Source organism: Coturnix japonica, chromosome 2 (genome assembly GCF_054131305.1).
Source record: "Coturnix japonica strain WE chromosome 2, WE-NBRP24, whole genome shotgun sequence".
Lineage (NCBI taxonomy): Eukaryota > Metazoa > Chordata > Aves > Galliformes > Phasianidae > Coturnix > Coturnix japonica.
In genome coordinates, this window is record NC_140664.1 from 120,770,232 (window position 1) to 120,797,491 (window position 27,260).

Below are 27,260 nucleotides of genomic sequence, written 5' to 3' on the forward strand. Positions count from 1 at the left end.
ACAGCCACGAGCTCGCCTTGGGTACACAAAATTAACCTTTGCCTACAATTCTGAGAGGCTTTCAGCCAGCTTAAATGTGAGCATATGAATATAGGCTCAGATCTGCAAATAGACTGGGGTGATGCAGCATGTGACTCCCACGGCAAAATCCAGCACTGAGAGTGAGGCTTTACAAACACCCAAATACGTGGAGCACTGCAGTGCTGACAGAAATCCAAAGCCTCACTGGGCTACTGAGTGAAGAGGCACCTCCATTTGCCTGCAGGGACTGAGGTCTGGGCAGGCTGGACTCCAGCAGCTCTATACAGCTTTGTCAGACCTTGCCTGGCAGATTAACCATCAGGTCAGACTGTGTAGGACACGGTTTGTGGTACAGGTTGGGTGTTAGACTAGTGGAAGGCATACACTCCAGAGTTCCTTCTGGCCCAAGCCATTCTGTGATTAACTACAACCCAGTGAACAACCGTACCTCCTCCATGTTTCCCACTACCTGTTGCAATGAAGCACCTACCGATGCCTGTATTTGCCAGGGCTGCTGCCTACACAGCATTAAATAGGGGTTAGACATTGACGTGCACAGTGCAAACATGTTATAGCATTTAAAATTTGAACAAGACATAGGAAACCTCACGCTGAAGGGCATAAGTGATAAGGATAGAAAGACTCTTATCCCACGGGGGTTATTATCACTGGTAGAGATCTCCTACGTGACTGGTTTGCATTGAGGTATTCTACAGTTTTAGATACCTTGTAACAGAGATCAGAAAACGGGATAGAAGCCTTGATGAATAGACTGGAATAGTTTTTAAAGTCCAGGGCTTGAGGAGGAGATCTAGATGTCTCGCTATCCCCAACCCTCAAACTAAAGGTGTTTCTATCAGGTGCTTCGGTATCGTTACCTATTTGCTTTAACCTAATCCAACAGATGCTTCTATTTGGAAAGGAGCTCTTCCAGTCCTGGGATATGTAGCCCAAAGACAAGTGGACTGTGGGTGACAACTCTATTTGATGATGAGCAGAACGCTCCTGGGGTCCCACCCTGCTCATGGGGTTGATGCCTCTGGGTATTTCCCACATTTCCACAACAGCTGACAGACAATCACTGTCAGTATCCTTGAGGATGCTCAGACCAGAAGCATCCCATTGAAGTACAAATCAGATCATCAGATAATGGGAACAAAGGCTCCTTGTACCTCCTGGGTGGTTAGAAGCAGATGAGCAGCGTTGTTCAGGATGTGTCCCACTGCCTTTAGAACTGCATTGGATTACGAGGTCTCCTGGACTCAGAATTTCTCTGTGAAGAAATGACGGAATCAGCTGTGACAGTTCTTCAATTTCTATGCAAAATGTCTGGAGGTTTTTCAGTGAGAATTTCCCCTTGAGAATTTTCTACAGCAGAAATTTCCACCCAATGTTCTACCAATTGTGGAGTGAATTGCTGAAGGACATTAGAGAAACTTTATTAACAAAGAAAATGTAGGCATCGTGTCCAGACTAGTAGGCAAATAATAAATAAATGAATAAATCTCACTGAATAAGCACATAAGCACAGCACAGCTCAGCATCAAGTACGGCTTTAGCTGCGATCTCAGACCACAGGAACAATTAAGCTAATTAATACAAACCTTGATGAGCTCTTCTGCTGGTTTTTCCAGTCAGCCCAGATGAACATTTACACTGGCACTGCTTGATCTCCAAATGCTTAAGTTTGCATTGAAGCCAACTTTGATATTAAATACATTTATGTATGTACGCATGCATGTGCATGCACACGCACACGTTTATATAGGCTGAGTTTGCTGATTTCAAGGGCTGAAGCACCAATCCAGCTCTCACAAGGCAATTAACCCTCGTATGTGGGAACCTGGCTGCTGCACTGTGCTTGTCTCATTTATGGACAGGATTAGGAGGCATTACAATCCAGGTAAAGCCAGTGGCACAGATGGAGAGAGGCAGAGAGTGTTCTCAATCTCACCAACACCTAAAAATAACATGACTGAAATGCCATTAGGGTGTCACAGTTGGAGTCATTATTTGAACCCCACAATTACAAAAATAAACTGTAAACACGTATTTCCGCTGTAGCTCCCCACTGTCACCACGCTTCCCAGTGTCTGTAAGCTCCCAAGGCAGAAGAGCAATTTCTTGATCAAACAGACTAACTGTTTATTCATAGAATTAATGCACATCAACACAAAATACTTCAGTTAAGTGATAAGAGACCAGGTGCCACACTTAGCGAGTGGATGGTCTGTGGGTACTGGAGGATTACTGCTAAAAAGAACAAGATACTTTGCTTTCACCGTCAAACAGAAGACAGCACCAGGTGTCAGTTTATCAGCTGGAATTACGCGAGTAAGGAAAAAAGGCTCACGCATGTTATAAACAGAGATGTTATAAGCAGAGAAGCACCGCAGGTTCGGTGTGGGCAAGGGCTCCCAAGCAGATTGAATCTCTGATAGTTCCAAGCAACAAGTGATGGTCCCGTGCCAGCTGCCTACTGCTGTTATTGAAGTTATAACTGTGTTTATACTGAAACCATAAACTGTGCTTTATACGCAGCCATAAAAATACCGCGTGCATTTATCTCCTGAATTACTTCCAAAAATGCCTTTCAGCTCTGGCTCTGGTAGCTGAGCAGCTCACCGCCAGGTGGCAGATAGGTACAGTGACCGTCGGGATCTCAAACACTGAGACACAAACCACAGCAGAGATTCATAAATTAATCTGGTGCATTTCAGCAAACCAAACTGACAGCTTCTTGTTTTATGCTGCTGAGAGTGTATGGATGGGTGGCACCACGCCATACAGCACAGCTTACGCTCCATTGGCACTTCACGAGGTACAGTGCTGTCACAAGTCTTAACCCTCAGGTGAATTCTCATTGGTTAAGAAGAAACGTCTTTTTTTTGATCAAATGTGGAGCTTCCTAGGGAAAGAACAAACACGAATTGAACACTTGCTCACTTACACCTGTAATGTTCTACACACTCAAACCCATGCGGGATGTGTTGTTTCTTACCACTCCAATCATTGGGTTTGGACTATCAGCGTACAATTGTCTTTGTGTATTTCCAAAGTCGGTCTCAATATGCGTCTGAAGATCAGAACAGGGAACTTGTCACTGGACTTCAGATCAGACAAAGCGTGTGCAAAGGATGCACCGATCTCACCCCATCACCTGACTGACGGCACTCTTCTGATTTAACACGTGTCCACATGGAGGCTGACATTTCCTATGCTTCCTGTTCTGTAAAATCGAATTCAAGCTGGTAAACAGCTGGTGATAACACAGCAATAAACAACCATAACTCTTCAGACTTGCCAGGTATCCACAGTGAGGCTGTTCACACACATTTGCCGTAGTAGGACCACAAATTATCAGACCACCAAAATATGTCTTCGAACATCAAACTGACACAATTAAAGGAAGAATCCACTGCAATTTAATAGCAACAATTTCACTTTACAACACAGTAAAGATGGAAACTTTGCAAAGGAATCTGTAAAACGAGAACGTAATTAAAAATTACAGATTTAAGAGAACAGAAAGTTGAAAATGAAATCGCACAGTAATTCGAGTTGGTTGGAATCGTAACCGAATGCTCATTTGATACAGCATTCTGATTAGTGACACGGTATCACCAGCACTGACTGAAACCTGATAAATACCATCCCTTTGAAGTAGGCAGGATTTGGCTGTTCAATGACCTTGAGCAGACAGACATAAAGTTACCCACAGCACAGAGCCAGCTCGCTTATGATCAGCAGCAAAGCTCCTGAATGGAACAGGAAGACCTGGAACACACAGGACCACCAGAAGGTGACTTACTGCTACTATGGTGATTTCAATATTCAGGGCACTCCACAAATAGCAATACTTTATGTTTCCTCCAGACAGACAGACACACCACTGTGCAACATGAACCAAAACAGAAGAGAGGGGATTTAGTTTTGTGGATGGAGAGGAGTGCTGGACTGGGACTCAGGAGATCTGGATTCAGCTCTCGGGCTGAGCCCAGACTCCCAGATTAATGCATTCATTAGGACGGAAATTACAACACTGGCTTCGACATCTACAGAAAAAAAGAAGAGTCAAGGCTTATTATTAAAAATTAAACAGGAACTATAGAATACTTTCTCTTATCACCTTAGAGTTCACATCATAACTCGCTGCATTAAGTGTGGCTGCTGGTAATGCTGAGTAAAAATAATGGAATGAAACATGATCGAATGTCAACGAAGGACTCCATGAGGGTCGAAGTCACACACTCTTCCTCTTCTTTGAACCCAATTCGTGCCAGAGTCAGCAGTGCCCAGACAATGCGGCCACCCACAGAAAGCTCAGGATGAAAACTGCTCCCATGAGAAGCAGATCCTACACAGAAGCCCATTGGCGCCGGGATTTCACTTCCAAAGCCTGCACTGACACTGAAGCAATAGTGAAGTATTTATCACAACAGAGGGTGGTGCTTGTCTGAAAAGAGGCCTACGGTTCAGTATTGGCTGAAGCTCATTAGAAACACTTAAGAAAGTCTAAGTGTTACTAAGTCACGTAAGCATAAGAGACACCAAAGCCTTTTGCTAATTAAATAACAGAAGATAATGTGATGAACATAAACAGAGGAAAAAACCCACAAAGATTATTTTTTTTTCAGTTTATTTTCCATTATAATTTTTGGATAACCAAGCAGCTCTGTATGGAGAAAGCACAGAAGAGTAATTCTGGCACTTTAGGACAGTACATTTTTTTTTCTTTTCAAGAAGTTTTCTAGACACATTCAGTCCACTTGCTCGGCCTACAGTCCATTTTATGAGCATGATCAGCTCACACGATTCCAGAGGAAGCTAACAATATATACAGTCAATGAAACTATCTTCTTGGCTACTCTGGGCCCTTTAAAATGTCTTCTAAGTCTACCCTGGCTAAACAGAATCCACAATATACATGATAGCTACAGAATACACTGTACTGAAATGAGAAATGCTCAGCACAAAAGGGGGGCTCTTGGCATGCAGCTTAAAATAAAAGGTAGAAGTTCAGAAGTTTATAAAATCCCAAACGGGGTCAATTAAAAGGAGTTAGCAAAAGAAGGGACTGTTCATTGTTACTGTAAAAAAGGCACTTTGAGTAAATGGGACCAGAATTGGAGGAATCTTAGTCGACACAAAGTTCAGTTTGGTTTCATAAAAAGGCTTCAATGCTAAGGGATGCTACTCAAGTTTCCTGCAGTTTTACATTAAAATAAATTGCTGAGTAGTTTATAATAAAGGACATAAAATGTTTACAACCAACTTGTAAAATTAAGAAAAGCATAGTATAAGCAAAATATTACTAAAAGCAGCAATGCATAGCCTTCCGTTGAGATAATGCACAATTTTGGACACCGTGTGTCAAACTCTTGTTTTTAGGATACTTTCAGTAGCATTATCGACATAAAATTGGCCTACAAAACAAAAGCTTTACCAGCTCCCATTCTTAAGGAGATTGAGGTCATCAACCAACCAAAACGATTTGTCAGTATTTTCAACGTCCTGGATGACCGACATCAAGTATATGAAATAACAACCACACTCTTTGTTCGGCTGGCTCACCGGAGGCAGCCGTCAAATCAGAGGAATGATTTTAATTCTTTCTCTAACATTTACACAGTAATGCGTTGCAGTTCTTTCCAATGTTGCTCACCACAGTTCATTTTTTCTCTTTTCTCTCCACAACCAAAAAATAAAAAAAAAGAAAAAAAAGAAAAAGGAAAAAAAAATACAAATCAAGCACTTCCACAGAAAGAATATTTGGCAATTTTATACTCCACTGAATGGTGGATTTTCACAATAGCTTACTTTAGGTTGAAAGTCATTAGTGGTCTTTCCTCTCGTTTCTGCCAAGGACTCTTCTTATCTTCACCTTGGTCATCTTCCTCATCCTCCTCATCCTCCTCCTCATCGTGACCTGGCGTTCCATGCTCAGGACTAGTTAATGGCTCTGGTTTGGTATCCACAGTCCTCGTTTCCTCCTGCAGGCTGGGGAGCTGCACACCACTTCTCTTACTGGCGCCCTCCAGTAGGCACCGCAGAGCATTGTCCTCGGGGCTACAAACCGCTGTTCCGCACTCGCTGCCACTTTGGTCCATATCATCCAAATACACAAGCTGCGTGTAAGCTGTGCTATCCGAAACCTTCCGCTCCCTCTGCTGGTGCTCTTGCACTGGTGGGTGACTCTGTGGCGCGGACAGATGATCTCCTCTTCCCTTTCGTGCAGATTTTGGTTCGTTCATGTCAACGCCAGAGTCCAAACTGGCATCATTACTCCCATTCCTCCCAGCTCTTTGGAGATCGATGTACGAATGTCTAACGTGAGCATTTGAGCGTCCATCTAGAGAAACGAACCACGCTCGAGGGTGAGGCAATGGCTTTCCCCCTCCTAATTCCATCAACGCCTTTTCTGTAAGAAGCTGCACTTCGCTATTCATTTGAGCCAGGGACGCATCATTAAGTGAGGCGGGGATGGAAATAGATTCGGACATGGGAGCGTTTTGTTGGCTCCACTCAGCTGCACCTGCATCTTGCAAATGCTGTTGAGATATTGCTTGTGATGTTAACTGTTGGGGCTGCAACTGTTGTGGGGGGTGTGGGAAAAGCCGTGCGTGAGGATTGGGAAGCTCAGCCTGAAGTCTTTCTAGATCAATGGGCTGGTCAGCTGGGACAACCAGCGGCTGGCTAACGAAAGAGTGCTCTGGTAATTTCATGTAATGACCCGGGATCACCAACGCGGGCAAAACTTTTCTGTAAACACTGTCATTAACTTGGTCAACAGAATTGCAGCAGATTAACTGACCTGGTCGAGGGAAAGATGTAGGTCTTTCAAGGTGATCAACTGAACGAGACATCATACATTCAGTAGGTCTGCAGTCCAGCAGCTCTTTTTCAGGAGCTGAAGGTGTGGGGTATATTTGCTCCTGAATATTGTATTTACTTCCAGTAGCAATATGGTTCATAGATACTTGAATTTCTCTCTCTTGCTTTTCAAATAAAGGCTGAGATAGCATAGCGTTGTAACTTCTCCTGTATTCATCTTTGCCGGGGGACTCATAGCCTTCAGCCATTTCTGTGGATTTTCTTGTCTTTAAAGGAAAACTATCAGCTGATTTGTGGTAGTCTTTTCTCAGAGACCCGCTGGGAGTCAGGTCATCCAAGGAAATCCTGCTCTTGTCCTTCTCCTTGTCTGAGAGCAGCTCCTCTCGGGAGCTGAACTCCTGGGAAGTACTGAAGGAGTGTTTGAGCATAGGCGTATGCATATCTGCTTCTCCACTAGGTGATACCATCTCCATGTGGACAGCACTGATTAATTCCTTTGCTCCTGAGCTTTCAGTGTGCCCGTTGCTAGCAACAGAGAGCCCGCCAGGAAATTCTGACTCACGGCGTGAAAATATTAAATTTATATGGGACATAGAGGTTGCTTGATCCTTCTTAGAGGTGTCCAGTGCTGTGGGAAGTTGCAGTTTCTTATGGTGCTGACGTGGTCTTAAGCATTTTCTTCTAAAAAAGCCAGTAACAAAAGAGTTACACAGTTAGGACTACTGTATGCAGGAACATGTACAGCGCGTGTGTTAAGGGGAGGCTTTTAGGCAGTGATTAGCAATGGGGGGAATTGAGCTTTTATTACTTAACCTCCCAATTAAAACCTTATCTTAGCAGCAAAGATAAAACTACAGAGCAACTTATGTCAGTTGCAAACATCTCAAACACCAATTACAAATTGGAGCAAATGCCTACAGGAGGCATACACAAAATCACTCATTAACACTGACTTGCTGATAAAAGTTTAACATTCTTTGTAATACAGGACAGGATTTAAAAAGGTCAGTTGGCCAAGCGCAAAACAGGTATAATTACAGAGATCTTGGACCAATACCTGTTTTTGATAGGAAGTTTTAGAGAACACAGGTATCGATGTGCACATTCAGCTTTCAGATTCCTTTAGCTACCATGCAACCAGAGACAGGGCATGCACATACTGCAAGTAACCAGGAACACATCAAATTTGATTTCAATATTTATTTCCTTTTCAGAAATGCTTTCTTTCTTCTTTTTTTTTTTTTATTTTTTTAATCCCAAGTACAAAAGTTTAAACACATAAGCTTTGAATGCAATGAGCACAAAAAGAGCTTAATTTCCAACATGACCTAAGTAACGAGGATGCAAATCTTACCTGCAGTAATATAAAAGGAGACACAGCAAGACTAGAAGTATGAGAGCCATCCCTCCTAAAATTGCCAAAAGAAACATTGTGTGATAGCTGGTAATGTCGTGCGTTACAACGGGACCTGGAAGGCCAGAAAAGAGAACTTAGATGTGCAACAGCCTGCAAACAAGAGGAACAATATAAACAGATAGGGACATCTTCCCTGGTTATCAGGATGCTAAGTGAGCAACACCACCGCTCATAGCCCTGGTGCCCATTGAGCAGACCACCTCTGAAGAAGGGCGCAAGTTGTGGAGAAAGCGTGTGCTGGTTTTCATGACTGCAAGTCCAAATAAATCATTCTGTGGAAAAGCAGTTAGTTTCAATGGGAGCATGCATCAGTGAATGCTGCCTTCCAGGTCCTGATGCTGACACAGTGCACTAAAGCTTTCATTGCTGGAGAGAAGTCATCACAGCATCTTCCAGCACTGTAATGCACATAGCAGCACTGTCGCTAACAGCTTCTCTCCAACAACATTTGCTTTGCTTTGCACTAACAAGTACATACATTGCAGTATAGGATTCACTGGAAGATGTGTTGGTGCTCTTTAGTTTAGATCAAGCCAAGCCAAGCGGATCTTCAGTAGCTTAAAAAAGCAAGCCGCTAGCAAACCAGTGTTGTAACTCCAGGATTCAATAATGCTTAGCAAATGTTCTAACATACAAATGCACACGCGTGGACAGCACCTCTTCACAATTCTGCACGTGTAACTCTGTCAGTTTGTCAATTCCTTCTCACGATTTTGAAATAAAGGCCCAAATTTCCATGTGCAGGTAAGGAGGTGCAGCACCAGCTGACAGAGTAACACGCCTGTATTGTGAAGGACAGCACAACTGAACAGCATCAAGGTTCTAGATCACGAGGTTTCTAAAACCCCATTTGTGGATCTTGAGTGGTCTGTAGAGCCACTGCTAGGAACACAAAGCTCATTTTGGTCCATTTCTTCAGGTAAGAAATCCAAATAGATTCAACAAGGAGACAAAATAAGTGAAAATACACTAGCCTGATTCAAAGAACATCAACTAGACTACAGCTGGAAAATCTGAATATTTATACATGCTATCCCACTACTACCTTTACATGACTGATTGATAGCAGGGCTTCAGGAGATTACATAAAAGGGAGAAGAGAAAAACCAGTTGAATTTTTCATGAAGAGGTTGCTTTCCTTGCAACAAACTGTTAGGAACTCTGATCTAGCCAGCAGAAAGAAGAAAATGTACAGTATGAGCAGAAATTCTGCCATACGAGATAAACCGCAAGGACAAAAGTAGGCCTCCTCCTGCCATGAGTTACAGGCTGCCTCCTAACTAAAGAATTAGGGGGCAAATTTCATGACTGGTAACTTCCTTACAGTCTGTGGCATTTGCTCAGGGCAGCTCCTTTTTCTTTATGTACAGTTATTTTGTAAAATTCCATTACATTCAATGTGATGGTGCAGTGCAGATCAGGATAAGCTATCTAACCTCTCATCTGCAGTATATCAGCTGAATATTCCAGCAGTTTCATTTAATATAATCTTAAATAACACAGCAAAAGTCCCAAATCCTGTACGTAGCATGAATCGACTACATGGAATATCCAAACAGATTTTAAAATCAAAGAGTTTGTTTTGTTGGTTAGATAGAGTTTATTTAGTTCACACAGCCAAGACAAGAACATTTTCCTTTCCACTGTTCAGTTTTCATCCAGAAAACCCAACGCAGAAAATCTCTAAGAAGAAGAGCACTTTGTTGGATTGATTTATACTGAGGTTATCTCTGATCTGTCATGGCTGAAGTACTAATAAAATTAAGGCTGCCACAGGCAGGAAAAGGGAAGAGCAAACTGCAACATTAATAATCTCCACTGGCACAGAGGTACATGTAAAACACAGTTCAGAAGTTCTGGTGTTACACAAAGAGTCCTGCACATGGCAACCAGTAAACCCATCTACCAGCGTCACTCTGCTAATAACACTTTCTGCAGCTTCTACCCTTATTCTTGGTATAAATTAAGTAGTCACCAAGATGAAGCAAAACTGACGTCATGGCAACATCGGCATCTTCAGCATATTAAAGATTACAATCAATTCATCAGTAAACTTCTAACTCAGGATGATGTTGGTTTGGGGTGAACCCATTAATTTGAGAATTTCTGTACAGAAACTTCGTATCAACTGTTTTTCTATCTGCTGGATACCAATGCACTGATGTTACACCTCCCCTCGTTTTCTAGCAATGGCTCTACCAGGCAGTGGTGACAAACACATCGAAGCAGGAACACTTTTAAAAGTTTCCCATTGAAATGGTTCTGAGATTAGCACAATCAGAATAATACTGGAGCACAACGTTTGCCCCCCACATTCCCCAAAAGATTTTAGCCCTTTACTTTCAGATTTCTGTTTTCTAATAATCCATTATTGATCAAGCTGTGGCATCTCAGATGAGGTCATTCTGAAAAATATAAACGTTATATATAAATAAATAATTGCGCAACGTTGGACATACCAATGAAATTCAATTCCATCTTACCTGGGATCGTAGGTGACATAGCTGCAACCCAGTAGCCCAGCTGAGGGGCAATGTAAGTCCAAGTCAACTGATTTCCTTCCTGTTGCACAAGTCCCAAACTACTCTTCAGCCATGTCCCTGTAGATATAAAGGTTGTAGAAAGGCATTGTGCATATATCCATACATTCCTTGGCAAACAAGTGGAAAAGCAAACAGTAACCTATGGATGTGCTTTAGGAATTGCATGCATTGCTGTCTAGTGGGAGATCACAGCTTTCTGTCACTGGCCCTTGAAGACTCCTTGTGGCCTTTTCAGAAGATGCTTCTGAAAGAAGCACTTAAAATTAAATAAAATTTAAAGTTTCCAAAAGGAATTATGGAAGATTATTATGATTAGATTCCACTTCCTTGAAGAATTACATTCCTGGAGCTGACTATATGTAAACAGCACATTTAAAAACTATGCCAAGAGACAGCACATCTCTTAGACCACGCGTGAGTTCTGCACACCACCTTTCTATTCTGTGCACTGGCCAGAGATCAAGAGATGGAAAGACTAAAGAAAAGTCCTCCCCAGAATGCCAGTTTTCCTCTACTGAAAGCAGGCTTATGCATGGCACTTCCAGGGTATGTAAAACTAGGTTTCATTGCTTTGATTCGGTGTGTTAGTCATTCCAAGTGTGTATACATTGGAGAATACTGTTTGCTTGGTAACGGATGATGAGTTATCTAAAATATGTTTCTCAAAGGAACTACAACAGAATTTTTAGAATTAGCAAATGATTAAACATCATGATTAATACAGCAGACGTGTTCAAGTTAACAAACCTCTTAAATGATCCAGACTGAAAACCTGTACTAGTCGAGTAAAATTATGTTCCAATAATTGAGCTACAAAAAACTTTATGATAAAATCAGCCATTGATCTCTTTTTGCAATTGATTAAGACCTCTGATCCTGGGGCAATGAGAGAAAGAAACACTTTGGACACTGGGACAGGCTACACAGGGTGGTGGGCGCTGCCCAAAGCGCAAGAGTTGAAGGAGCATTTGGACAGCACTCTCAGCCATTAGGTTCGAGTTCTGGGTGGTTCTGTGTGTAGTCAGGGGTTGGACTCAATCCTTGTGGTTCCCTTCTGACTTTGGACACTCTATAGTTCTATGATATTAAACATCCCTTATGGCTTGTAGATCGCTGCCATCTTTTTTCTCCTTGAAAGTAACACAGGATTGTTATAGTGTGCACTGCTGTGAGTTGAAGAATCAGACTGCAGGTAACAGACAAGCTACCCACATGGGTCTGTGTGACAAGTCACCCCAGCTGTAAGAAAAGAGGAGTGAGTGCAGGAAAGATCTGAGGCGTTTCCCAAAGCTGCAGTCCTGGCTTGGCATCACCAGTAATCACTGCACTCATGCTATTAATGCAACTGAGATAAGGAGGTTCTTTGCATGCTGTGGTGGCCACTACCACTACAGCTTATCTGCATGCAGGGAACCAATGCCTCAGCACTTCTGTATAATCAGCTCTGTACTGCTGTCTGAAGGGAAGGCAGTGCCTTTCCCTTACTCAGCTTCAAATACATGCTGTAAAGACAAGCTGCATCTTACATTCACAATCACCTTTCCTTTAAGTAATCTCCTGCCTGGAGCTCCAGAGTTTTTTCATCAGGTGTCACTCATAATGCACAAGCATTAGGTGTACATCATCTCTACATCTAGCAGTGAATGCAAATACATGGAGGATTTGTATTATATTTAATACCACTGAGATCCTGATGATTTTCCTCCATGTTTCTTGGATTACCGTCCGTGCAAACCCTGTACATGTGAGAATGGCTCTTCTTTCTTCTCTGCTACTCATTTGTCCTATATAAGTACTCCTTTAAAGATCTTTGGCTAATAACAAACTCATCTGAATACAGTGAGAGGCTGTTAGAAAAATAGGCATTTAAGAGCATTTCTAGATTTATGTGACTATCACTGCCACACAGTGATTCTGTATTTGAAACCAAGCCAAATCTGTGGCCAGCAGGACAAAGAAATTACTGACCATCTTCTGTTTCTCAAGTATGATTTTCAGTCTGTACACAGTAGAAATGACTCATTACTTCATCCAGAAAGTCATGCACGAGACCAAAAGCTGTATGCACAGTCTGGCTTATATGGCATCCATAAGCATTGTATCAGAACACCCCGATGCAGCCATGTCTTTACCAAGAACAGAAGTGACCAACAGCCCTGAACCACAGCTGAAAACAGCCCATAGGGTCACTTCTATCTCATGCTTAAGTGCCATTTGGGAAGAAAACGCCTCTAAAATTCAACTTCACTTCCCCCCTCCCTTGTAAATTCTGTGCAGCAAATAATCCAGACTGAGATACTAAGGAAACTGCTCCTCCTGACACAGAGAACAGGCACCAACTATTCAAAGGCACAGCTATGCAGAACAGACATTAAGGGATTCAAAAGTGATGACTGAAAAGAAGAAGGAAGGACCCAGCTGATGAACACACCGTGCTACCTCCACTTCTTTTACCGTCTCTAAACCCTTCTCATTCACACACAAACAAAACACATACATATGTAGCACTGCAAGGTTCACTCTGCAGTGCATTTTTAGTTACCTCAGAAGCTATTACCGATTTCTTCACTAGGGGGAACTGGTGTCCAGCTTGCCTTACATCACACAGAGTTCCAACAAATGGAATCCCTGTAATGCCTCTTTAAAAGTCTTTTGCTCAGTAATGCCCTGCCTGCATAATGCAGCGATCAAGGAGCTATCACAGGCTGCACTCTTATCACAAGGAGCAGAGCTCAGCTGCCATCCTGCCAAAGCAGCAGCAGCTCGGATTGCTCATATTTTAGAAACAAAAAGAATCCCGGTATTTGCAATGGAAACAAACAACAAAGTCAACTGCACAAGGTCAGCTGGATCTCATGTTTGTCTTCTGCTCACTTAGATCACTTGTTTCTGTTAACCACTGGATACACTCAAGGAAATGTAATGGTTGTTATAACACCTGTGAGAAAACTAGCTGCTTCCCTCTGCTGTGCGTAACTAGGTTTTAAAAACCTAAGAGAGGCATCCAACATTGGGCACCCTCAGACAAGAGGTACGAGGTTTCTATTGACCATCCCCTACAGGTCAGTATGTGAGGACAGCCATAAGAAATGTGTTTTTTAAATGGCACTGACACAACTTCCTTCACCAGGGCAATGCCAAGGGTGGGCTCCTGGGGGACACAGGTAAACCATTTCATCATCTGCCGTTCTTAATACCTTCCTTGTACATTAGTTTGCTGATATGCTCACCTCATGCTTCTGCCATCTCTCACCTATGGTTCACTAATAAAAGAGCATCCTCTCATGTGGCAGGATGAGGAAAGTGAGGAACTCCATCCTTCACAACGACAGCAGCTGAACAACTTGAATGGAAGCAGCTGAAACACTGTATTGTTTCTGTATGTGCTGTGTTGTACTGTTCCTTGTATGATTCAATAGCTGAAAGCCAACACAGTATTACTGCAGGGACATGACTTTCAGTATTCTGCAGTATTCTGCAGGTCCCTCAGGGCATTTCCAGGTCTCTCTCATATTTCACCCTTCACAGGTTTCTAATATCCTGGTCACTTTTCAGCTATCAGTAAACACCAGTGTTCCTGTAACTCTCCACGTGCAATACCTCATCATAATGGCTAGTCTTGTACCTTCTACCAAGCCAAAGGCAATCACACTGTACTTACTAGCTATGCTTGTAGCATTTCAAGCTGCTTTGAGGAAGCAACGATTCACTGCTTTGCAGTGACAAGAATGAATTCCTTACTGTATCCTGGATTCTTCCTTGCAATAGGAAACGCAACATTCTCCTTCTCCAAAAGCACAGCTAACTGTCCTGTGTCCTCCTGTACTTTCTGGTATGCAAGAGTGAAAACTAAGAGGCAGAGAATAACGGACTTCCATTTTGTCCTCTCCTACCCACTGGCTTGCAAAGAGAACTGTAATCATCTCTCCTGTACACGTAGGACTGCAGTTGCCAAAGAGCTAAGCAGAAACATTTAGGAGGGAAGAGAGGTCTTATCTCCCTGCATGGCTAAGTGTTAGGATATTTTAATTCACTATTCTCCAAACATCCCATACTATCTACTTCCTTTTCCCCCACAAGTCAGAACAACGGATTAGATCCACTGCTTGCTCAGTTAAATACAATTTGTAGCAGCTGTTAAGTAGTAAGCAATATGTGATTATAAACAAAAAACAACACAAATGTCTGGACGTAATGGAACTGATCATTTTTGTTCAAGATTGATTCTGTGGTTCCAAAGAAAACATACCAATGTATCTTTGGAGCAGAAAGAGCAAGTTTAGCACGGCTTGTCAGCACTGCACGCCTTGGGCCAACTTGCCATCAATTCTTAAAGAGTGTCTGGTGCTCCATGGAAAATTTCTATATATAGACACATTCCTCCTTATAGATCATTTTTACATTTCTCTTCCACTTTTTCCTCTATTACTGCTCAGTGTAGCCAACACGCTGATCCAGGACTCAAGTCAGGGGAGCTGTCTGCTGGCTCAAACCAATGGTAGGGGGAGAACAGAGAAGTTAGGTTTTCTGATTTTAACTCTTCCCTCACAAATATATATATATACGTATATGTATATCAACATTTAGTGTTACTAACACCTTGGAATGAATGTAGTCATTTAACAAATTTGTTCTTAAAAACCTTTGAGAACAGCTGCCAGCACTCCTTCCTACATTTAACTTAAAAGGAAGGCAAGAAAACTACCACCATAGCATAACCCCTTTATCACAGAATGGCCTGGGTTGAAAAGGATCACAATCATCAACCAGTTTCAACGCCCCTGCTACCTGCAGGGTTGTCAACCACCAGACCAGGCTGCCCAGAGCCACATCCAGTCTGGCCCTGAATGCCTGCAGGGATGGGGCATCCACAGCCTCCCTGGGCAACCTGTTCCAGTGCATCACCACCCTCTGAGTGAAAAACTTCCTCCTAATATCGAACCCAAACTTCCTCCTGTCTCAGTTTAAAACCATTCCCCATTGTCCTACCACTGTCCACCCTCATTAGCAGTCTCCTCCTCCTGTTTATACGCTCCCTTCAAGTACTGGAAGGCCACAATGAGGTCTCCCCAGAGCCTTCTCCAAGCATCATTAACCATCATTAGCACTACAGAGAATATAAAAAATGAGGGAACTTTAATAGAAATACAAATTAAAAAAAAATAAAATAGAGCTGATATCCTTCTGGCTGAAAAAAATTCCCAAATATCAGAGACAGGCTGAAGAGAAAAAGGTTCTGCCAGAGATAAGCATTACTTTGCAGCAACTCTGATTCTTGTATTTGGCTCAGACCACTTTCCAATGGGAGCAAGAGGCTCCTATCCAGAATAACCTTATCATCAAAAGGTTTTTATATTAGATCTGCATTTTAACACGCACTGCACTAAAAAAAAATGCCTTTTCATAATTTAATTTAGCTTACTTCTAAATAAGATTGTAAGACAGTACTTTCAGCAAGGAGAGTCCCCAGGCAGGCAGCTATTGCACAAAATCCTTTACAGAAAAGCTCTTCTGGACTGTTTCTTTACGCAATCAGGTCACTGCACGTACGGCCAGGCTGCCCAGAAAAGAGATGTCCTATTGTCTTCAAAGACTCTATTCAATGTGACAGCTTGCTGGCTCCTGACAGCACGAATGGGTCTGCTTTTGTAGTCTAGATGCACGATTCCTCTGAACAAGACACTACTTTCATAGATTTAAAGCTCGACCCTATTATTTTACATTAATCTGTAGTGAAATCCGTGGAAACATACGCCCCTCTGGCTTCCATGTGTGTGACCGTGCACGCAGATAATCACACACTGCTCCATCTCAAGTAAATGGCAAACTTCCTACTGGCTTAGGTGACACAAGACTGTGCTTAATGCAGGCAGAACTGCCACACAAGGCCATCTGCTCTAGAGAGACACATGTGACTCCCATTAAAGTCAAGAATAAAGGAGACAAATGCCCCTGTTAGCCCTGTGTGCTGTCTTCAATGGGAATTTGCACACTGGCATCTGAGCACAGAACTCAGCCCTCTGGGAGAATGTGCAGCGTTGCTCGCTTCGTATTGAACTTACTGAGCTGACCGACTCAGAGCCTTCCAGATCATTACTGCTGACTCCTCCTTACTTTGATTGTGTACTCTTCCTATCAATGATCAAAACGATTCTGGTAAATGACAGAGTGTGCTGCAGTCAGCAGTTCTTCCTAAGGACAATCATAAAATCTGAATAACACCAGTGTTTAAATTTACGGTAGCTATGGTTTCTTTTCCATAAATTACTTTTCCATGTGAGCGTTTGCTTGGAGGCTCTTCCACTGACAGAACACCGTTAGCTTTTTATTTTGTTGCTTTTAAACAGCTTGCTGACAGGATCAGCCAATCACACCACAAGGTATCAAGCAGGGAACCAAAACGGTGCCACTTATAGCACAAATTATTTCCTTCCAAGAGGTTTGTCAAATCAGAAGATTTAATTAGCCAACAGAGAGCAAATTAAGCATAATCCCATTATATAAATTCATTTTTATTCACAAGATTACCTTCCACGGATAAAGGATTTTTAGAAAGAAAACACAGATGCTTTTAACAGTTCTATTTAATAGATGTTTTAAACATTTGTTAATGAGAAGTGGTTTTCTTTCAGCATGGATCCCTTCTGTGACGTCTGAGCTGTCTGGTAGAAACGCCCTCCTTAAGCAAAGATTCACAGTGAAAGGGAGGTGTATGTGTCAAAGGAATGAACCAAATTATTATCAGGCTGACTGTGGGACTGCAAAGGGTATTCAGAACACACTACCAGTGTTTCTAGAAGTAATTGATTTAGACACTTCCAATGGCAATGTTATTATGGGGAGTTAATCAAGGTCAAGTTTGTGAAAACAATTCCTTGAAGTACGTTCTGACATTCATAAATTGTAGCTTTTCATTCTATCGGCTGAAAGCTGCTTATCATGTTTCTTTTCCTGACAGAAGATCACCTCTAGTCTGCATCTGCATTACAAGTTTAACTACAAAAGGATGTTTTTTTTGGTTTTACTTTTGTTCTTCTTCTAAGAAGCCAAAAATCAAGGCAGCAGGCTGAAAATTTCATTCCTGACTATCGGTAGAGACTACTCTCCTCCCCTCCACTCCCCCCCCAATACACATGAGCTTAAAAATTCTCAGTATTTCAGTTAATATTACAATTTTGTTTTTGTAGTTGCTAGGCAACATCAAAACATAAATGTCCCTGCTCTAAGCTCATACCTTCGTTATTCTTCCGCTGCTACAGAATTTGTAACGCAAGCCTTCCATGGCTCAGTCCTGCTGTTGATTTAGCAGCACCATTTTTATTTGGTGTAAAGAAAACACACACTTTTAACATATCTGGAAGATTTTTGCAAAGCCTGACAGTTCAATTTGTTAACTAATGGCTGAGAAGCTTCGTAGTTTTTGCAACCTCTACTCATTTTTCCATTAAATCACCTGTCAAGTATTTAACAAAAGAACATGCAGTTTTCATTATTTAATAACTCTAATTGTGTCTGTGCAGGAGGCAGGGCACACTGCACAGGGAACTGCTGGAAGTGTTCTGGTCCCCGCCATATTTCCTTCCAGAATGCCAGAACAGAAGTGATTTATTAAGTAAAATTACTCCTATACATAATTATTGCTTAAATATTGTATTCCAAAAGGGAAAGCTTAGTTATGTTTACCAGACCGCCATCCTAGGCCAATGCTGTACCTGAAAGTCACTGCCTTTAGTTCTTACCTTCTCACATTATTCATCACTTTCAGTCAGTTACTGACAAAATTACTGGAACAAGTAATAAATAAGGATGAGTCAATTCAGAACACCACATACCTTTTCCTTCACTCAGCCTCACACCACACTCACGTTCTCAGGCTGTCAGTGGAAGCAGAAGCACATTGAGATTTGGTTTGTTATCCCCAGGCTGCAGAAGGCGGCTGTCCCACATCTTCCTCAGCTTCTTCCAGCCCCACTGAGACACTTCTGATGTCCCCTTCTGCTCTGTGCACTCCTGCCACTATTTCAGTTCCTCTCCAGCTCAAGATCGCTGACTTGTGCTACTGCTGTTCTCCACTACATGAATTTTGATGTCTATCTTGTCCCACCTTCTACTGCCTGACTTCTATAGGTGGAGCTACAGGGCCATCTATACGACACAATGTCCACTATTAAAACCTGTTCCCAGAAGCAATGCTATTTGCTTCAAGTTTTATTTCCTTGACAACACAGAGGTTGATTATTTGCATATACCATATTTTGGCACCAACCTCATTCTTTCCATGTCAGCTTCATCACCACAAGATGCCATACCATGTCTGCTTTGCCACCAGTCCCTATTTGCCACCTCTCACACAGCCCAGAACTGTACAAGAGGTGGGAAGAGGATCAAATCATCCATTCACATCACTTGCCCATTTAAAAACACAACATCCATTTAAAAAAACAACGTACACATCAACAAACAAACTCAACTGCCTCCTCTGATATGCTGCACCTCTCCAGAAGGCCCAGGATAGTGAGAACATACCTCAGCCAGCAATGCTGCGAAGCACTGGGGGAAGAGCTGCTTTTCCTTTTGCTGCTGAGATCTCTCTACTACTCTGTAATTATATCTGCACCTACTATGCAGGCACCGTATATGGTGTAAAGCAGGGTTTGGTAGCTGCCATTTCTATGGCAACACATGAGATACAAAGTTCTTTGAAAGCAGTTAGTTAGAAATCTGTATTCCTTGGTGGATTCAGTTTTTAAGAATAATCAAACCTTGACAGTTGAGACAGAGCTAACGATATACATATCTACTTTGTGAAGGCTTAGTTTTTTTCCTTGCAGACTGCAAGTGGATCTCTGTTATCAGTGAATATAATCTAGAATCAAACGTTCTGGATCTGGTTATACTGCTTGTATTAAATCCTGACTTCTTGGGGCAGGGAACGCTCACTGTGTTCATACAATAATGCATTTTTTTGGTGGGGCTCAGGACAAAACAAATAATATAGGCTCCCCAGGGAGGTGGTTGAATCGCCATCCCTGGTTGTGTTTAAGAGCTGTTTCGATGTGGTGCTCAGGGATGATTTAGTGTAGGGTTTTTAGAGTTAGGGTACTGGTTAGGCTGCAGTTGGACTTGATGATCTTCAAGGTCTTTTCCAACCTGGGTAATTCTATGAAAAGCCAATTACAGTAATGGAGTTATGCACATTTCTCATGTAGCAAAACCAGCAGAACCCACTAAGAGAGCTCATGAAGTCACAGATGGCATAAGCAGCTGCATGTAGTCCAAATGCAGTCCATCTAAGCCCAGTTCGGAGCGTGTTCTCATGCCCAGCATCAGATATCCCACCAAGCAACAGACTGCACACATTTCTGTTAAATTATCCTATGTCTGTTGTGCAGCGTGTGAATGTGGTGGCGATGAGAAGTTAACTCAATCTACAACAAAAAGGAACACATTTCATTTCTAAGTTATGAAAATGCAAGTCATTCTGCTCTTTGGGACGATTCCTTTTACAACCAATAGGAAATTTAAATCAGAGACCTTTATGAGCCATCTTATTTACAAATAATAGACAGGTAGGTGTACAGATGCTCACATTTTCTCCCTGACTGTAGCTGTTCCTCTTCCCTATGAGTGCTACAAGCAAAAAGCAAGCATCTCTTTGCCTACATGAAATGCAGCAAAACCATATTCCAGTCTAAAGGTACTGGTTTACACATATTCTTACATTCTCGCAACTTCTTTAGAGCACAGAAAATATCTTCATTTTGCTGAGGAACAAGCAGGAAATTTTGACTCTACAAAAATCAATGGAAATGTTACCACTGAAAGCAGTACGTCACCCAGAAAACATAAATATTAGACTTCCCAATGTATTTAGTCATCTGTTACGACATTAAATGCAGGCAGAAACTCCTGACAAAGCAGAGCAAGAGTACATGAAGTATTGTTCTTTACAAAGCTATAGCAAGAGCTCCCCAAGATACTGTTCTCCACATTCTGTAATCACTTAACATAAAACATGGTCAAGCTTTTCAGGCACTGGGGAAAACCTCCTCCTCCGTGAAGAAGCTTAAACACAACCAGGTCATGTCAAAGATGTACACCGAGAGTTCAGGGAAGAGCAGGAACAGAGAAATACTATTCTGTACTTCCCTTACACAATAGTACACAAAAAGGAACACATTTTAAGGAGGGTGGAGACAAAGGATGGAGGTTTAACCCCCTTCATACCAAGAGTCCTTTGCATCCACTATTGAAAACAATGTTGAAAATATTGTCCTGTATTCTTGGTGGGATTAAGAAACAACCAGATGCATTGGCGTTGTCACTGAAGAACAATAAATGCCATTTCTGTATTACATGCTCTGCAATATTTGCTAATATTTTAAAGTATTCCTACAGCTCCAGACATGCATCTGCTAGTCTACAGGCAACATAATGCCTCTATGCCACATAGCATGAAACGGAGAACTTAAAACGAAGAGTCTTGCAGTGTTGCTCACTGTTTCACATGAAAAGAGGCACCTTAGCATAAAACAAGAACCGTTCAAATGGTGACAGAGGAGAACACAGCTGAACAATTGCTGTGTTACACAGCCCAGCTGGTGGGAGCTGGAAAACATGCAGGAGGTACCAACTTTCATTCCTACTCAGATCTGTGGTATTCATTTCAGTACTAACAAATGGACAAGGCTAGAAGGAAGTTCAGGATGACAATTTTGTGCTCAGGAACAAAGAGAGTAATCACACTGCTTTAAATCCTACTGACATCAAGGCAAACGTACAGGGACAAAGTCACAATTCCAACTATCTGCTTATGGATAAAGAAAAAATAATTCAACTCCTTCAGGTCTTGAGTGAGATAAAACAGCATTAAGAAAATGAAAAACAAAAGCCTCACTGAGCAATTCTAATGATGAAAATGAATCTGCATCTCTTCCATTCAAAACTTTGTGAATGATGAAATAAATGCACTCTTCAAGAGCTGCATGGAATATGAGTGAGAGAGAGGGGTGTATCACAGTGCACAAAGATGATGTTCTGTTTTAGTGTATGTCTTCACAACATCAGTGCACCTACGCTTGGCATTACCAACACTAAGCTTTGCAGCGAAGTGGCAGAGTACCTCCAACACAGGAACAAGGTTGGATGCCTTTATTTATCCTAAAACTTCTCCATAGCGTAATTAGTTGATGTTTATGTCATTCATTATTAAAAAGGTACTACTGCTTTAATTCTCTCTATGCACACAAGGCATTGCTAGGCAATAAGTTTGTTTTGTAATGAAACATCTCATTTGGAACAGCATTAAGTAAATGCAGCAGCTTGTCTTATTTTGATGTCAGCCTGCTTTTCCTGGCTGTTTCACCAGTGCCAGTGGAGACAGCCTCAGCCTCAAGCCTTTCTCTCTCTAGCTCTTTCTCAAAGAGAGAAGCTGGGAATGACAATTCAGATTGTTTATGGCAAACATCCTAAGAAGCTATTAATTATATTTAGCTGCTGTAATACGGAAAATACACATAGTTTCTATAGAAACTCTATAGAAAACCTCTGCGCTTCCAGTCAGACACCACCGCATTCATGTCAATGCACCATGAGTTCAGCATAACACATGTGATTATAAGAATTCAGACACATTTCTATTACTTCTGTCCCTTCTCTATTCCCTTCCCTAAAAAGTGAAAAAAAATCTGCTTTTTAGAGCAGAAATTATACTTGATACAGTAATGATGACAACCACATGGATTCTGAACAAAAACAATGGCTTGCACGAACAAACGCCCACTGTACTGTAAATACGCCAGAAAGAAGCACTGCATTATTGTCTGGTAATACATTCATGGTTTTCCATCTCTGGCATTTGCTCAACTTTCAGATACAAGTGTGAAAATTTAAGCCGCTGAAAAGCTATTAAGGACAGACCACAACGTAATTAGCTCTGAAAAAAACAGCTCCTGAAATGAAAGACAAAAATCAGAATAATAAGGTTAGAGGGTCTATCCTGACAAGGCCCAGAGCTGGCAGTGCAAAAGGGTTACAACAACTTACTTGCCTGATAAGCATTTCTCCAGTGTGAGGCCATCCCAGTCACAATCCAACCTCCTCCCTTCAGATTCCTAGCACTACAGGAACAGAGAATGATTGGGTACCCCCCTGTCAGTGCTACATATGGCTAGTTTGACAGCCCTTAGGGTGCTAATGCAGCCCATACAAGATAGAGTAGCTGCTCTACTTATTAAATTAGTCTGTTCTAATTCAAATTGGTTGGGATGTGGCCAAAATTCTGCTAGGACTGGCATGGTGCAATCAGGGCTTAAGTAAGTCTTTGTTCATCGTCTTTGGTTGCATGGAAAGATGCTTACTTCAGCTGAAGTCTGAGCTGGAGCCTACGGATAATGTCTTCAGTACCTTCCTCTCCATGAGTGTGTGAAGTTAAGTGGCTGGACAAAAAACTTGAGTAATCCTCATGCTTTCTCCTCCCTACAACACAAGTGATCCGTCAGTTTGTCATGAACTTGTGTCTAGACCAGGAGCCTCAAGCTGTAGCAGTTATTAATTAACCCATATTGATCTATACTACATAACATACACTGCACACAGCAGGGCAACTAGCTCTTTATATGTAACAGTGAAATACAACCTCAATACTAAGAGAGAGCTTTTGTGGCCCACTGCAGGGGCATGGAAATTTGGCTGTAAATGAGAAAGCTCCATAATCAAAATCAGAGTGTTTTGACCATCAGCGAGTAACTTGCAGTGAGGCAGGCTTCAGATGTAGCACAGCTGGCAGGAAGGATTAGGGATGGACTGTTTCTTGTGGAGAACGTAAACGTGAGCCAGTCTTACCAGCCTTGTCTCTGACTAGGGAAAATAAACTACTTTCTAAAATCACAAATCAAAATCAGTGTCAAGCAGAAGGTAAGTGAGACGCACTGCTAGGGCACCACAACAAAACCAACGCTTCTGCTGTTGAATCCATTTATCACACTCTTTTTCTACCACTCATTTTTGTACTGTATTCAGAACTACTCTTTATTAAATCCTACTGCCCTGCTCCCTAATACAAGCAATTCCTGACAAGTGATTTATCAGGCACGCTATTTCAAAAAAGTCACCTATTTCAGCAAACAGAGGCAGGAAGGAAGCAAAAACATTATTTCCCCTTTCACCTCCCTCTTCCCCCTCCCCTCCCCTTCCTCCAGCACAATGGTTTCAGGCTGGTTGTTCCACTGCTGGATGTGATCACAGACTGGCTCAAAACCTGTGCCTCGCAGGGACAAAGCCCCATTGATTATCTGCACAACCCCACATATCTGTGTCCTTTTTCTTCCTCTCTGCCTCACATCCTCTGCCTTTCTCTTTTCTTGACTTCTTTTCCTTAACAATCATCTGGTATACAATGCAAAGGGCACAGCGAAATAATTGTGGAAGTGGAATTACCAGGACAAGATTTAAATGCTTGCTCCTTTACACTTTGAAGGTATAAAGAAGGTCAGCACAGCATACAAGCTACCAATGGAAAAACAAACCCTTAGCAAACAAACAAACAAGCAAACAAAAAACCCCCAAGAGAATAAAACACAGATTTCTGGAGAATGCTGCTCACAATAGCAAAAGTTATCCTCAGTGTAAAATTTTACAGATTACATCATTAGGTATTTTGTCCTCTCAAAGTATTTTAACTCACCTACATGTACTTCTTTAATGGTGTTAGTCAATCTCAGAGGGATTTAGTAAAGAAGTCACTATTATATTTCCTGTGTCAGACAGGAAACTGAGCAGAGACAAGAGATGGACCAAAGGCCAAATAGCTGACTGGTGGCAAAGATAAGACTAGTTTCCATTTCTCCAGACTTCCAGTTCAGTGCTGCAGCTGATACAGCTCTTTGTTTCTCTGTCTGCCTGAAATCAAGCTCCCTCAGGATGGTTTTACGTAAAACGTTTAATAATTGCAACATATTACATTTATGATTTTTTTTGTCAAGAAGTGGCACAGAATGCTACTCAAGTATGTTTGCACAAATACTACATATTGCTTGAATAAAACAACACCGTCTTTTCTTCTTTTAGACAGGAAGCACATTTTTGTACACTCCAGTGAAGACTTTAATACGTAACATAGCGTAAGACAATAAACGTTAGTGAGACACTAGTTTCTGACCAATGAAGCCATCTAGGGAATCATTATTAAATGTGACCTACCAAATTTTTGGTCGAACCTCCATGCTGGAACGTGTGCATTGTGCTTCAAGTTGCTGTTAGTTGGCAGAGGCACTGTTACGTAGATGGGGCCATTCACTGGGACTGGAGTACCATCGCTGTTCAGGAGATGGACGCTGACTGCAGCGACGGGGGTGAGGTCATACCTTGTGCTGTTTCCTGTACCAGGAGAATGAATTAAAATTATGACTACAGACTTCCCTGAAGTTTAAGACATATCCATGTGGTTCAATATCACAGCACCAAACTGACATATTTCTCAAGGGAAAGTAGCATTAATCTTCCCCACATTACAAGTGCAGTGGTTGTGCAGCTGCTGATCCTGACACAGGGCTAATCTTAGTCTGCAGGTGAGGAAACGAATGGGGATGTTTGGTTGACAGTGAGGGATTACACCCTGCCTGTAAAACAGTTGCCTTATGCCAGCATAAACTGCCTGTAAAAGCACATTTCTGCCCAACACTCATCTGTCCATCAGCTACACCAAGTCACAACAAGGGGTCCTCAGGAACATACAGCATCTCAGTGCCGGTCCTCATCAAGCCAAACACATTCTAGACACCAGTGGGAAAGCACTAAGACCTTTACGACACCTCATAACAGACAGCTTGTAGGAATGGCCCTTACTGAACTGGATATCCTCATGTGACAGCCAGCTTGCCCGAGTCAGGACACCACAATCAAAGGGCAGAAGGAGTGGAGGCGGCAAAAACAAAAAGACTCCAAAACTCCCAAGAATTTTAAATTCTTTCAATTTTTCTAGAGGTACCAAGCTAAAGACTTGGGAAATAACCACAAGTAACTCTGCAGTTGGCTTATTTACTACAGCATCTACTCTGACATGTCTTTCCCACATTTCAAGGACAGTGCTCCACAGCCAACAGGCCAAGGAGGGATGGCAGCACACCCAAGGGCACAGATGGGCTCTGACTGCCTATAAACTGAGGGGCAGGAGGATGGCTTCCAGAGGGCCTGAACTGCTGAGAAAACAGGAGCATGAAGATGGCCATATAAGAGAGCCACAGAGATAGCAGAAAAAAAAAACCACCAGAAAATAAGTTCTGAGAATTCAAATATAGGACCGGGGAAAGATGCCACCCTACCCAATTATGGATATAATGAGCTCCAACAGTGCATTGTATCACACCTCCACAGCCATACAATGGGAAGCAGAGGAGAGGGAATTGGTGGGAAAAGTTGTTCCTTGATTCACAATTATTTAATCCACTGCCTTCCTGTGTACCTGTAACTTCTGCCCTATTGATGCCTGCCCCCACATCACTGCACCTGGGTCACTGTGCTTGTTAGGCAGTATTAAGGAATTAAATTCCTCTTGCTAATTCTTGATCACTTTCTAGCTTACACAGATTCCTAGAGACAAAAGCGCAACTTTAGATTTAGAAACCTTTAAATAAATATCTAAAACTAGGTTATATTTTGTACTGTACTTATTTTCAGATAAGGTTATATAGTCCTTAATTCCTCTCTTGATAAAGCATACCTGCCTAATATCTGTAAAAATGAATATCCAGCCCCAAAAATGCATCCTGATGGTGAAACACTGCTTGCATCTTTTTTACTTAAGGAGCACTGACGCTTTGCTTTGCACTGGGCTGAAGTTACATTAGGAGATGAAGTTTCTGAAATCCATGGATCTCTGGCAAGTAGAAAAAAAAAAACCTTCAGTTTGCCATCTTGTACAGTATGTAAATGTCCATTAAATAGAGAAATTTGTCCCCATTCAGTTGTGAAGGTAAATTGAAATCAATGCTTATGAAACTCTCACATGCTGTAAAACTGATGAGGACGTGCACAGATTCAATGGGAACGGACTTCAATAAATGTCAGCTTTCATTTATTTGTTGCCATTTTTGACTTCTGGTGACCTGTAAAGAGCTCTAAAAAACATCAGAGGAAAATCCACTGTGACTCAGACGTGACTCCCTACAATCCCAGCAGGAGAAATGATAATTAGCCAACTTTGTCCATTGCTGTATGGAAGGTTTTGCTCAGACTGGCCAAAAGGGTATTTTGTGAAACCATCCTACTGCTCTCCAGCCTGTGACTACTACAGACAACCAGCTAACACTATACAGGTATATCGCTACTTTCAGCAAACATGTTTGAACGCTTATGTTTGGAACGTGCATGATCACACAATGAATTTTTACCGGCCCATGTTACTACTAAAGCATCCATTTAGGATTTTGTAATAAACTGCTGAACTC

At 41.9% G+C, this 27,260-nt stretch overlaps 1 protein-coding gene across 6 annotated transcripts in view; it reads right to left on the bottom strand.

The window, feature by feature from the left end:
• Positions 1 to 4,643: 4,643 nt before the first annotated feature.
• The window catches only part of FAM171A1 (family with sequence similarity 171 member A1), an 81,536-nt gene continuing 58,919 nt past the window's right edge, over positions 4,644 to 27,260 (bottom strand). For all 6 annotated transcript variants that reach the window (XM_085540648.1, XM_085540649.1, XM_085540647.1 and 3 more), the window contains exons 5-8: positions 25,015 to 25,191; positions 10,756 to 10,872; positions 8,210 to 8,324; positions 4,644 to 7,536 (exon numbers count right to left, since the gene is read on the bottom strand). In XM_085540648.1, the coding sequence (XP_085396774.1) occupies positions 5,838 to 7,536; positions 8,210 to 8,324; positions 10,756 to 10,872; positions 25,015 to 25,191 (2,108 nt within the window). In that variant the 3' untranslated portion in view covers positions 4,644 to 5,837. The remainder of the gene's footprint in view (positions 7,537 to 8,209; positions 8,325 to 10,755; positions 10,873 to 25,014; positions 25,192 to 27,260) is intronic.